The sequence below is a fragment of the Eulemur rufifrons genome, chromosome 18 (genome assembly GCF_041146395.1).
Source record: "Eulemur rufifrons isolate Redbay chromosome 18, OSU_ERuf_1, whole genome shotgun sequence".
Taxonomy (NCBI): domain Eukaryota; kingdom Metazoa; phylum Chordata; class Mammalia; order Primates; family Lemuridae; genus Eulemur; species Eulemur rufifrons.
This window is the reverse complement of record NC_091000.1, coordinates 35,199,012-35,213,456: the sequence shown is the minus strand read 5'-3', so window position 1 is coordinate 35,213,456 and position 14,445 is coordinate 35,199,012. Positions and strand designations below refer to the sequence as shown.

Below are 14,445 nucleotides of genomic sequence, written 5' to 3'. Positions count from 1 at the left end.
TTTTAGCTCCTTATACAGACAGCATATGTTTCAAGGGAGGGGCATGGAAAACATAACTACTGTATTTAAGGGAAGAACAGATCACTAAAGGCTGGGTGGGCCATGAAGGAGGTGGCATTTGAACCTAGGATTTAGGGGAGGGTAGGATATAAATAAGTACAGGTAAGAAGTGAGGGCATTCTGAGTAGAAGACTAGCATAAACTTAAATCAAAGGCAGGAGTGTGGAAGCTATGTGCCAGGTATTGGATGTTAGTTGAAAGAAGTAAGAAATAAGTAGTAGAAAGTAGTAAAAAATCAAATGGTACTGCACAGGGTCTTGAGTCCAACATCTGGAGTTGAGTTCTACAAATGTCACTAAATAGCTGCTTACCTTGGCAAGTCATTTCACCTCTCTGAGCTCCAGTTTCCACATCTGTAAAATGTGGAGCAATAGTTCCTCTCAGGTTGTTTGAAACCAGTAAGGAATGTGTATACAGGCACTTGATAAACTACAGAGCCCTACCCAATGCCACGTATTGTTATTGTCTTTTGGAGGAGAAGGCATTGAAGGTTTTGGAATCAGAGGAGTGACATATAAAAAGTGTTAATGGTTCATCCTATTATTTATGAGTGAAAGAAATAGTTAAAAATAAATATTCATCATCACTGAATTGCTTAATGTAACTGTGTTTAAGGACTTGAGTTCACCCTTCAAAAAAGAAGATCATCCTGACTGCGCATAATGGATTCTGCAGAGGCTATGCCTGAGGAAACAAAATGTGAGTATCTGTGCTTACCTGACTTGATGTACAATGCATAATACTCCAACTGTTTTAACGAATCTTTTCTATCAGTTAATAATCCTCAAAGCACTACACTTATTGGCACACCTTGTAAGGATTTATCCGATTCCCTTTATTTAAATATAGTCAATTTTTGAGAGATCTTTTTAACTTAGTGTGCTGTCCAATATGGTAACCACTAATCACATGTGGCTATTCAGTGCTTGAAACGTGGCTAGTGAAACTAAGAAACTGAATATTTAATTGTAATAAATTTTAATTTTTATTTAAAAAACTGATAATTTAGTTATTGGAAAACTTTTAAGCATGTTTGGAACAGGTTAGACATAAGAATCTACTTTTTCAAGTGGACATTTTATGTAATTTACATACAGATCACGTATTTCAGATAAGAGATTTAACATCTGAATTGAAGTGTAAGTGCAAAAAAATACATGCAGAATTTGAAGACAGAACAAAAAAAGAATTTATTAAATATTTCATTGATTTTTAATATTGATTAATGTTGCAGTAATATTTGGATATATTTTATTTAAATAAAATGTTCTAGAACAATTATATATTAAAATTAATTTCATTTTTCACTTTTTAGTATGTCTACTAGAAAATTTTAAATTACATACAAATTATGTAGTTCACAATATATTTTTTTCCCAGCTTTATTGTTTATATTTAAAGTATACAATGTACATGATGCTTTGATATACATACACAATGTGAAATTATACCCATTACCTCACATAGTTACCTTTTTTTTTTTTTTGGTGTGCTGAGAATACTTAAGAGCTACTCTTTAGAGAATTTCAAGCATACAATAATACAGTACATTATTATTAACTACACATTCTATTTCTTTTAGAGTTAATCTAGACTTGGCAACAATTTGAACAATCCTAAATTTAGGCTTAGGTCACATGATTGGGAAACATAGTGCTGCACGTAGAGCTGTGGTTTATTGCTGTTCCCCTTGGCTCTTGCGACCCCCAACAATATATGGTGACAGGCCAGCTGGCTGCCCAGGGCTACCAATAGAGCTTGGTGACAATCACTTCAACTCTATTTCTATTTGGATAACACAGTATATTTTTAAAGATGGAAAGGGCAGAATGGGAGGAAGATCCAGGAAGTGGAGTAGGAATGTTCTCTAGTTTAGTTTTGCCTTTAGGTCATATCCATAATTACTTAAATTATATTTGAAGTCTTGATGCTATGAGCTTGGAATTTCCCTAAATCTCCTTAGCAACTTAACCTCAGTCTGAGAAGTATTAACAAAGAAGGATTTTGGAGGTGGGGTACACTGTAAAATCTTATGTATTAATCATTTATTGTTGCAAAGAAAAGATACATTGCTAAAAAGGACCAGGGAATTAAGAGAGAGGGAAAGTGAGGGGAAGTGAAGAAAAGTGTGTCAACAAGAGACAATTCAACAGAATGCCTTTAATTTGGAACTGAAGAGTTGGGTTTTCATGCAGAATGTGTTTTGAGAAAAAATTGTTGAATGTTGTGTTTTAGGAGATAATAACCAGATGCCACTTGAAATTTGGGTTTTACTTGGTTCTTTAACTCTTTTTTTTGAGAAGAAATTAGTAATAATTTATGTTTTCTTCACTTACATGTGATGGAATTGAATACAAACTATTTTATCTGCAATTTTTGTTCAAAGAGTTTCTATTCACTTTCCAACTTCCACAACTCTTTACCCTAGAGTTGATGACCTGAGTTCTACCTTATCTTCTCTTCTCTGCCTCTTCTCCCCACTTCTTAGCACTCTAACTCTTTTAACCTCCTATTTAAAAGTAGGTTCTTTCCACAGATGCACTGATATTCAAACCTTTGTTTGTTTCTTACTTGTTGGGTGTGTGTTTGTTATTGTTAGGAAAGAAATAATTTACTGCAAGATAAACCTTAAGAAGAGCTCAAATATGTAAAACAGATAAGGTTTGAGCTGCTCTGATTGAAAGAAGGAAGAGCCCCCAAGACACGTGTAATTAATGAAGCACAAATTTAAAACCACTGCCTTAACCTGGATTTGATTCACTGTGTTATTTCTCTTGGGATATTTCTGCTGTAAATCTTAGCTTGAATAATACAATGCAAAACTTTATCTCTTTAAAGGGAAATTCATACATTAGTGAGCTGGTGGCAAGGGGGTATGGGTAGTTTATGTTGGCTTCTATCACAGTGTGCACCTTGCTGACTGTCATGGCATGTATTTACAATTTTTTTCTGGCACTGGACTCTTAAGCACCAGAAAGATAGGGACGGCTAGTGTCTTATTTATTTCAGCACATTTGGTACCAAAACAGCATCTAGCACTTAGTAGGTACTTAATGTGTGCTGAACTGACTACCATTGTGCCCATAGTGGGGCTTTTCTAACACTGATCATGTGTTCACTCTGATGATATTTGTAAGGAGGGCCTTAGCCGTGTGGCCATACATCTTTGCTCAGGAGAATCTTCTCAGTAAATTTTTGTGAATCCTCTTTGAAAAATGTAGCCTTGTAATGGGAAGGGTGGAAACCCTCTGAGTACAGCCACTTATTTTTGTTATAGTTATGAAAAACACATGTTTGTAAGCCCCTGGGTCATTTTGGATACAGAAAAGACTTGCTCAATGATTATAATCAAGAGATGGCTCATCCCCTGTCATAGTTTCTTAACTAGATTTTATTTTTGTTTCTTCAGAGGATTGCTAGAGAAACTAACCAAAACCTCTAAAGCAGTAAGAGATATCTGGTTTTATGAACCATCATCAGTAGCATTAAACTGATAATATATGAAGAATGAGGTTTTTTTTTTAAAAGATAAATGTAAGAAAATATTTTAGACTAGTGAAAACCTTTGGGATTAGAGGTACTCACATTTACTTTCCCTATGGAAATACTGATATTTATACCCATATATTAGATAAGTTTTATATGACCATTTCAACCTTTTCATGAACTTTATTGTAAAAAATTTGTTACTGCTGCTCATAATGATTTACTATTGCTTCTTTTGGCTTTAGTAACTTGAAGAATCCCAAGTATGAAAAGATTTTATTATCTGTGAACATATTAATTAATTTTGGATAAAGAGAACTAGAATTAGACAATTCATTCAAACTAAATTAGAAAGTTATTTATCTTTGTACTTTTGAAGAAATGAGGATTGATTAATGAAATTAATGATATAAATACTGTTGGGGAAAAGTTTATCCCAATGATAGTAATACAATAATGCCAACAATAATAATTGCTCACATTTATTGAACGCTTACTGTGTGCCAGGAGCTTTGCTAAGTGCTTTGTAACATTGTATAAGTTAATCCTCACAACAACTCTCTGTGACATGTATTATTGTTATACAAGTAGGAAAACAGAGGCTTAAGACAATAAGATTTGTGAACAAATCTCAATTCAAGCACAAAATGGTGTGACTCAGGAGTGACAGCCTCTTAAAAATCATTCTATGTGCATGGATATGTATTTACAAATAAGAAAAACCTTAAGAATAGGTTTCTTCATAAAGAATGGGCAGACCCTGGCAACTTTCTCTTAATAATTCAAGTTATGGTGTGCACTTGAATGTGTAAAAGCTCCATGCTTATAGTCATACCCTGTTATCAACAAAGAAACAGAAGCCTCAAAGGATATTAACTGGATAGATCCTTAATATCAGAGTTGTTTAATTTCTTGTAATTTTTAGACTCATTTGTTGAATAGATACATATCCTTGGAAATTATAAAAATAAAGAAATGACTCTAGATCCCCTTTTCTAAAGCATTGAGGTATGAGTTATTTTGTGCTACCTTGAGAATTAAACTCTTTTGTTCAAAGGCTAATTTTTAGTTATGGGAGAACATCAGAATAGTTGTCTCAGCACCTTGAGGGACAACAATGGCTCAGAACGGCCAACTTGAAGTGTGTCCCCATGTCTTCATTGGAGCCATTTTAGGATCTGTGTGAAATTGTTGCATTTTGGCCATGGCGGCCTTTATCTGCTCCTTGATGAACAATCCCAGGCCACGTTCCGTTCAAGAATCTCATGGTCTGACTGTATGGGTGTGCCATGGCAGTACCTCCATGATTCAGAATCTGCTTGCTGGTCCCAAGAAGGTCATTAGGGTTGACAGAATGCACATTAACTTCTCCACTGTTCACAGGTGACAGGTGGCAGTTGTGGGCAGGGGAAATCCAGCTTCCTGATCAACAAAAAGCCCAGCTAGGAAGAAAATGCCACTTTGGGAATTTAACTTCTCTGTCAAAGGCTAATTTTTAGTTACAAAGAGAAAGATGAGAACAGCTGCACCAGCACATTAAATGACAACAAGGGTGTGAAAGTGCTGGCTCAAAATGCAAGTGTTAGTGAAATGTGAGTATTTCACCAGGGTAACCAGCCAAACCTCAGAGGAGTCTCCAGTGCTCATAGGGAGTACATGGCATGAAGAAAACCAGCAGATGTGTAGAAAAAGCAGCAAGCAACTCAGGAGAGCAGTGCCTGTGTGGGCCTGCAGCACAGCTGTGTGACCTCAGAAGGCACTCAGGCCCTCTGCGTCTCAGAGCTTCACCTGTAAATGAAGACTGGATCATCTCTATGGTTTAATCTGAAATGAAGATGTGATGGGTTTTACAAAGCTACATTTTCAACAAAACCAGTGACTTAACTATATCATATTTTAATTACTATAATGTGTTGCTTGTCATATGCATGACACATGACAGTATTGTAATGATAAGTAATTGTAACTAAAGCAATTGTAAGGGAGATTTGACTAGTCAGAGTAAGGTAATTAAAGGAGAAAGAATTGTCATGAGAAGAGGAAAAAAAGGGCAAGTTGTGGAGTCACACCTGGGAAAAGCTCGCTGCCTTTCCTCCAGGAAGTAAGTGCTCTGGCTAGAGGCTGCCTCAAAAGCAGAATTAGAGTTTACTTGAAATTTGATGAAACAGTTTTAATTTAGGAACTCTTGTCTTTTCCATGTGAGGACATGGCTCTTATGGCTTTGAATTGGGAAATTTATATGACTTGGGCTTCCCCTGTGAGTTTACCTGGTAAAAAGCAAGGAGATACTTTGTGCAGGAATGAAGAGAGAGTTTTGCCCTCAATACTTTATTACGAAATTTTCAAACATAAAACAAACTTGAAAGAATTTTAAATCAACACGTGTACACCTATCACCCAGTTCTTACCATTAATATTTTACTGTGCTTGATTTGTCACATATCTGTCCTTCAACCAACATGCATATCATTAGTTAGAATTCAATATTTGTTTATAGTCTTTCTTTTTTGATATAAAATACATATATAATAAAATGTAGAAATCTTAGCTGTACATTCATTGAGTTATAATAATTATATATGCCTGTGTAATCCAAATTCCTATTAAGATATAAAACATTACTGTCACCCCAGAAATTTCTTTCATGTTTCTTCTCAGTCAGTCCATGATATGTGGATCGTGTAAGGCAGCTTTTTGTGTAAAGCTGCTTTAACTTGGCATAATGTTTTTGAGATTTATTCACGGTATCGTGCATGTCAGTAGTTTGGTTCTTTTTTCTTGCTAAGTAGTATTTCATTGTATGAGTAAACCACAGTTTGTCCATTCTGTTGTTGATACATATCTGGGCTGTTTCCAATTTAGAATTATTATTAGTAAAGCTACTATACATTCTTGTACAAGTTTTTTATAAACGTATGTTTTAATTCTCTTTGATAAATACCTAGGAGTGGAATTGCTGGGTTGGAAAATAGATATATATTTAATTTTATAAGGAATTTTCGTACTTCAAAACATCACGTGTACCCTATAAAAATACAACTATTATGTACTCACAATAATTAAAAATAAAAATTAAAAAAAATAAAAACATAGGAAAAAAAGAAATTACCATACTTTTTTCAAATTTATTATCCATCAGTAATACTTGAGCATTCTGTAGCTCCATAGTTTCACCAACATTTGATGTTATCAGTCTTTTTAGTTTTAGCCATTCTGGTGGATGTGGTGGTATCTCATTATGGTTTTGATTTGCATGGAGTTTTTGATTGTTTAAACTTTGGGTGAAGAGAAGGGAGAAAAAGCCTTGATCCTAAGAGTACTAAAGGAGATAGAGTTATAGAAACAGGGAACCCACTGGCCAGACTGAAACACTAATTTGAATATGTAATATATTTAAATTTTTCCAAGTCCAGGTTAAGAAGAGGAAGCCAAGAAACAGTTATGCACTCAGGATCAGCTAATAATAAACGTAATATATAAGGGGGAAATCTTAGGCAAGACTAAATGAGAATGGTGTAGTCTACGTGCCTTAGAATTCTGTATATAGCCCTGATTAAAAGAAATAAAGAAACTTAGAAAATTAGAAATGAGATAGGAGTTATCATTATAATGTTACCCATCTGTAGGTATGTTGAGAAAGTACATTAACTACTTAAAAAAAATTAAAATGTTTCTCTGTTTCTATTTTAGGTCCTACAGTAGAGATCACCAAGCAAAATTTTTTTCAAGAAGCAAAAACTCTCATTGCACAACATTATAAGAAAACAAATGAGGTTAATACTTTGCATTTATCTAACATGTTTTTCAGACAAGTAATAACTATTTTCGTATACTGCAATTATTATTCCAAAGATTTCCTACCCTGGTATGTGATAGATTCTGAATAGAAGAGACAATGAAATCCTCATTATGTTATAAAAATTGATTTCAGATGGCATTTAAAAATCAGACTTTTTAGTTATGCATATTATATATGTTTAATTTTTACATTTAATAATATTTTTAATGTTTTCTTTTGATTAATTATAACAAATATCCCTTTAAATACTATTCAGACAAAGCTAAAGTAGAAAACAGACTGTGAGATGTGTCTCTTCTATGCCCTTAGCATGACACACTTACCTGTCTCTTCTTCCAGATCACTTTTACATTAGAACTGTCTGTTTGCCAGTCTGATAGCTCCTTGAGGGCAGAGAGTTTTTTGAATGTTGCATCTCCAGCAACAAGAACTATGCCTGGCCCAATAAATATTTGCTGAATGGCATAGATTTCAGAGATGAGAAGAAGTGAAAGGGAAAGGGATGGCACAGAGACAGAGGAGGGTCAGCACAGGATGACCTTTTGGAGGAGAGCATCTCCAGGGTGGGAAGGACATTTTGGGAAGGGGCAACTGAAGTGACAAATGGGCCTTTGGGAAGACAGGTGAGAGGAGGGGACCTTAGGCTGGTTTACTGTGTGCCACATGATCCTATTCCCCTTTTGAATACTTAAAAAATGTTTCTACAAAATTTTAAATAAATATTTTAGATATTTTTCAGTGCTTCCTGTATGGGGGAGATGAGGATTCTAATTTTACTTATGTTTTTTTTCTTTGAATGGTCCTCTATGCCAAGACTGGCCATAGGTAGTTTTAATCTTATAATTGACATTGTTAACATTGTTTAATCTTTTTCTTTAACAAATTTAAAGTGATTTTCAATTAATTATATTGATTTCACTAGTAAGCATATGGGAAGAAAGCTTCACAGTCTTCAGAGTTAGATAGATATGCCTTATAAACTTGACCTGTTTTTACAGTGTTATCTTATCATAATAGCCTAATATTCCATCTTAGCTTGCATGGCAAAGCATAATACTAGCATACTAAACCCTCCTTATAGACATCTTGAGTTGGCAACAGTTTGAATTGGCAACAACTTGAATTGTTTTAGACCTTTTTGGGGGGGGAGCAGAGTGGAGAGCTATAGTTGTATCTATAGGACAATTATAATTGTTTGAATAATTACTTGTCAAAGACCTGGAGCTGTATTATTTTTCTGTTGTTCAAGGTGGTCAAAATTAAGAATCAATTATGTGATTGAAAGGATATAAAATATATATCCTATCATCAATATGCTTTCTTGAGAGTCTACCTTCATGTATATTCAGTTATTTCAATAAAGAAAGAGGTTTGGAGTTGTTAGCATTTTGTGGACATTAGAAGGTTCTTCAAAATGGTTGAAAATAATTAAATTCTCTTGTGTCTATTTGAAAACTCATATTTTAAAATGGACTTTAAACCTGTATTTAAAAATATCACATTTGAGGAGAAAGTTACTATTTTAAAATTTACACTTCTTTGGAAGTAGAATATAATCCTCATGCTTGTGAAGGGCTTTTGGAAAACTATATAGAATAACATCTGATTTCTATGACTACTATCATGTGCTTTAGAGTAAATGTATACAGTAAAGTACTTTGTAAGGTATATTCAGTGGAGATATAATTTTATTAATAAAATTTATTACATAACTTAGATAATGAATACTAAACTTAAATTTTCTTAAAATTTATTTTTGTTTTCTTCATAGAATAAAATTCCAGGTCCTTCCATAAATGTTTTTAAAAATAAACACCAAAAACCAAAATCTGTCCAGTACATACCTTTGGAGATTAAAAAAAAGGAAACACTTGATGCAGTCCAACAACATCGGGCAGCACTCAAAAATATTTGTTTTCCCAAGGAGCTTTCTAAAGGTGGCCATTTTGTGGAGCCCTCACGAAGAACTTCTTTCAAGGAGCCACACCTTTTTAGTATAAAAGAAAAATATGACCATGTAGAGCAAATTATAAAAGGTAAGTTTTGGGAGAAGAAATCCAGCAACCAATAGGCAAAACTGTTTGCCTCTTATGTGCTTATAATGGAATTTTCTTGCTCTGACAGTACCCTGAACTTTAAATTTTAACAATGAAAGGTAAGGAAGCATGATTAATAGAGTCACTAATCTCTGGGGCCCACCAGAAACTGAGAAGAGAGCATTCTAAGGGGAAAGAGAAATTTAGAGGAATAAAATTGGTTAGTTGTGTCTTCCAGCAGTGATATTCTTTGGAGTACAAATCCTCAGAGACAGTTTACTTCACAGTTACTAAAGGAGTGATGGGTTTATAGTCCTGAATTCTGTTGTTGAGCAGGGTAGGTAGGGTAGGCAACCTATTTGTGAGTGTGTTTCCCTAAAACCCTAAAAAAATTTTTGGGAGCTATAAAGTTTTCCCTTCAAACAAGTTGTAGTAAAGATTTATTCTCTATCAGGAACTTGGTAAGGTGGAAATTAGAGATCTATTTAAGCAAAATGATACTGTTTTCTTGAGACTAATGGCTTGAATAAATGACTTCTGAAAATACATTTCTAGTATAGCTTTCACAGACTCATCTTAATTTTTTCCTCTCATGTTATTTCTAAAGATGTTTATTTATTCATTTACTCATTCGTATTGTTTCTATTCAACAAAAAGTACCTGCTCTGTGCCAGACACTGTGTTAAGAGCTGGAGAAAAAAATTAAAAGGCTCAGAGAGTAATGGTAGGGATAAACACAGGGTAATTTCTTATCATACAATGTGACAATTGCTGTAACAGAGGTAAGTGCAAAACATTATGGAAACATGGAGGAGTAACCAACCAAAGTGTTAGAATGAAAATATTTCAGAAGAGATCTTGTTAGAAATGGGTGTTAAGGAGAAGTTTGTTTAGATGTAGGGTAGAAACAGGAGAGGCCATTTTGAGCAGTGGGAACAAAATGTATTAAAGCTTTGCAGAATGAAAGAACCTGATATATTTATGGAAAGGAGAGATAGGGTAGGAGATGAAATTGGGAGGATGGATGGGTCTAGATTTGAAGAGAATGTAATCATGGGCATGGGATTTGAACCTATGTATGGTGAAAAGCCAGTGGTGATTTTATTTTATTTATTTATTTAGTTTTTATTTTTTTTATTTCGGCATATTATGGGGGTACAAAAGTTTAGGTTACATATATTGCCCTTGCTCCCCACCCCCACCAGTGGTGATTTTAAAGCTGTTGATAGGGAAGAGGTAAGGTATGACCACATCGTTCTGTCAAAAAAATAAAACTGGCAGGAGAGGCTGCAGAGATAATGGTGTCAGAGAGATAAGCCAGGAGGCTGTCCAGGGAAGAGATGGAAGGTCTTAAACTAGGATAGTAGGGAAGCATAAAGTGTGGAGGAGGGTGTTACATCAGCATTTCTTAAAGCATGCTCTTCAGAACACTAGCCCTGAGTAATTCAGTCATCTTGACAAAGGGTGCTTTGGTCAGATAAGTTTGAAAAAAATTTATATTTCTTTCGTGGAGATTCCATATTGATCATAAACATATTTAAAGCTCTGGGAAATACTGCAGAAAAAAATCTGTTTGCCGTTTTTAACCTTGCTATCCCCGATTCGTTTGACCAAAGAGCCCCAATTTTTTTCACATTATGGCAATTAATGTCTTTGAAACTAGTGTTCCTTTTAATACATTTTGGTAAATTCATAATTAGAAGATTACTTTAGGATGAATTAACATTTTTGAAAAATCAACTGATTGTGTAATGGAAATCAAGATGTTGAGTTTTCTAGCCTGGAAAACTAGTCAAACATCATTAAATTAACACAGAGATTTAGAGGGTGTTTTAATCTGTTCTTGCTGCTGCAATAAAATACCTAGGTAATTTATAAACAGAATAAATGTATTACAATTATGAAGGCTGGGAAGTTCACATCAGAGTACCCGCAGGTTCAGTGTTTGGTGAGGGTCCAGTGTATGCTTCCAAGATGGTGCCTTGAATGTTGTGTCCCCTGGAGGGGACGGAAGCTGTATCTTCACATGGTGGAAGGGATGGAAGGGAAAAAGGACCAGGCAGCTTTCTGAAGCCTCTTTTATAAGGGCATTAATCCCATTTACAAGGGTAGAGCCCTCATGACTTAATCACTTCCCCCAAGTTCCTGCCTCTTAATACTATCACATTGGATCTTAGATTCCAACATGAATTTGGGAGAGATACAAACATTCAAACCATATCAGGAGAGAAGCAGATTTGGGGCAAGTGGGGAAAGTAATGAATTCACTTTAGACCTGTTAAGTGGACATGCATGTGAAGTTAGCCATTAGGAAGTTGGAAAGTGAGATCCGGCCCTTAAGAGAGAAGTAGGCAAAGGTTGAAGATAGATGTAGGGGGTTACAACCATGCTGAGGTGGTGAGATTCATACATTTGTTCACCCAACACTCTTGATTTTATATGTGAGGTACAGAGAGACATAAGATGTGCCTCAAGAAGTTCAAATTTGATATATGTTATTTGTATACAGTGGCATGAAGGAGGTCAAGTAAACAGCTACAATATAGTATGACTTATACTGTAATAGAAACAAACTCTACTGCTTTAAAATCAGTAGGAGGATATTTAATTCAGATTTAGGAGTCAGGGATGACAGATTCCCAGGAAATATAAAGTCTTTGGTAAATTTTGAAGGATGAATAAACGTTAATTCAAGAATGAGGGAAAATCCTGTCTAGTCAGAGGGCCTAGTCTCTACCTGAAAATGGATATCTGAAAAAATGATTATGGTATTTTTCAAGGAACTAAAATGATTTTACCTGACTGGAACATGGGGTTTGGGGAGTGATTAGAGATAATAGACTAGACTGAAGAATCTTGAATGTTAACCTAAAAGTGAGGGGAACCATCCAAATATTTTAAAGAAAAGTTGAAGTGGTCACATTTGTAGTTTAGGATGTTTACTGGCTGCAGAGCTGGGGTGTTATTAATTTTGGAGGCATAGAGACCAGTAAGAAGACAGTAATTCACATGAGCAAGGGTGACTTAAATTAAGGCAGTAGCACTGGGATAGAACTGAGGAGAGAGATTTTACAGATATTAGAGAGGTAAAGTTATCTAGACTTAGTCAACAATAAGGCAGACCATAAGACACAGAGAAGAGCTGTGGCATTGGCTTAGTGGTTTGCAGTAAATAGTAACATGAAGCCAGATGTAGCACATGTTTAAATGTTTCCTCCTTTCTTTCCTTGAGCAGAAAGGTCTTAGTAACATTCTGTAAAGCTTGTGAGAAGGTCCCTGACAGTTAAGTAACCAGTGTCTTACAGTGGCAGTCAACTCAAAAAGGATTTTTACATTAGCTCTTCCTTCTTGCTTGTTTTATTTCCCCCTCCTTCATCCCTAAGATGACTTTTTAAAATACTCCCATAAAAATATTTTGATGACAGAATTGTTAGTACTTGCTGAAAGATTGGTGTGGGGTATGAGAAAAAGAGAGTCAAAGATGACTCTTAAGCTTTAATCCTGATGAACTGTAAAATGAGAATTGCTACCTTCTGAGATGGGGGACAGGGAGAGATGCAATTTTGAATGGGCAGAAGCCAAGAGTTGGGATTTGGACACAATAAGTTTGAGGAGCCTATTAGAAATACAAATTGAAATGTCAAATAGGTAGTTGATTATGTAAGTGTGGACTCATGGGAAAGGTTGGAGCCATTAATGTATAGCTAGGTCAGTATTGTCCAAGAGAAATACAATATGAGCCACAAATGTCATAATTGAAAATTTTCCAGTGGCCACATTAAAAAAGTATAAACAGGTAAAATTAATTTCAATAATATATTTATTTGACCTAATATATCCAAAGTGTTATTTCAATAGTCAGTATAAAAATTATTGAGATATTTTACATTTTTTCATATTAATTCTTAAAATCTGACATTTATTTTACTTACAACACCCCTCAAATTGGACTAGCCACATTTCAAGTGCTCAGTAGCTATTAATACATTAGGTGAGTGGCCACCGTACTGGACATCATGGGTATAGGTTTTATTTACAGAGACTTAGCTTTGGTCATCTAGGGAATTAATGTTATTGGGGAAAAATACCCAAGAACTGAGCCCTGGGGATTTCTAACATTTGGAGGGCAAGAAGAGGAGTACCTAGCAAAGGAAGTAAAAATGAACAGCTAGGGTGGAAATCAGAGGAGTGTGAAATATGTTACTCATATTTCAATCAAGAAGGAGCAATGCCTTAGAGAGGAGCAAGGACAGCTCCTCCTTTGTCCCAGGAAGAAGGCAGGGGCATGGGCACAAATGCAGGTGGCTTTGTAGAGTAGGTGATGGGATTGCTTCCATTTTTTTCAATGAAGTTGGATGTGAGGTCTTCACTTTAGGATGAATTCAAACTGGAAGTATTGGAGTTTTGAGGAGCAAAAAGAAGGACAAATTAATCATCTGGGAGAATGTGAAAGTGAAAAGATTTTTTGCTGTGAAAAAATAAAAGCCCATTTTCTTTTTTCAGATAGGTGAGAAATGGTTGGGAAGTGTAATGAGGATCAGGGAAGAAATTGACTTTACCTAAAGCCCTAAAGTATGTGACAGGTGGGAGAAAAGAATAGCTAAACCCTTGAGAGAGCTGCTGAAACAGCTATCTCGTTAGGAAAAGAGATTGTTAGAACAAGAAGATGGGGGGAACATGTACAGAACAGAGTGAGAATATCAGTTTAGTAGAGGGAAGGTCTTGGGTTTCTTAGGGGACAGTGAAGAGTTTGGGAGGTAATTCAAAGAAGGATGAAAGATTACGGGTCTATGGCAATTGAGGTAAGCAGTAAGAAGAGAATGAGGATGGTTCTGAAGGTGGCTTAGAGAATATGGGCAATCTTTTCTAATGATAGGCTCGTTGGGGGGACAGCTTCAGCAGTGTATAATCATGAGGCTGAGGATGTTGGAGTTGGGGGATGTGAGAGGGCAGTGAAGATTTTATCAAGTGCATAAGGAGGACGCTTGTCCTCCTGAAAATCCCATTACAGGCTCTGTTGAGGTCAGAGCCATTTTACTAGGCAGCTTTGCATGTGCCTTACCA

The 14,445-nt window shown here is 35.3% G+C and overlaps 1 protein-coding gene across 1 annotated transcript in view; it reads left to right on the top strand.

The window, feature by feature from the left end:
- Nucleotides 1-722: 722 nt before the first annotated feature.
- IQCM (IQ motif containing M) overlaps nt 723-14,445 on the top strand; it is a 310,674-nt gene continuing 296,951 nt past the window's right edge. Inside the window, exons 1-3 of the mRNA XM_069493257.1 lie at nt 723-759; nt 7,237-7,319; nt 9,117-9,381. Of these exons, the coding sequence (XP_069349358.1) occupies nt 723-759; nt 7,237-7,319; nt 9,117-9,381 (385 nt within the window). The remainder of the gene's footprint in view (nt 760-7,236; nt 7,320-9,116; nt 9,382-14,445) is intronic.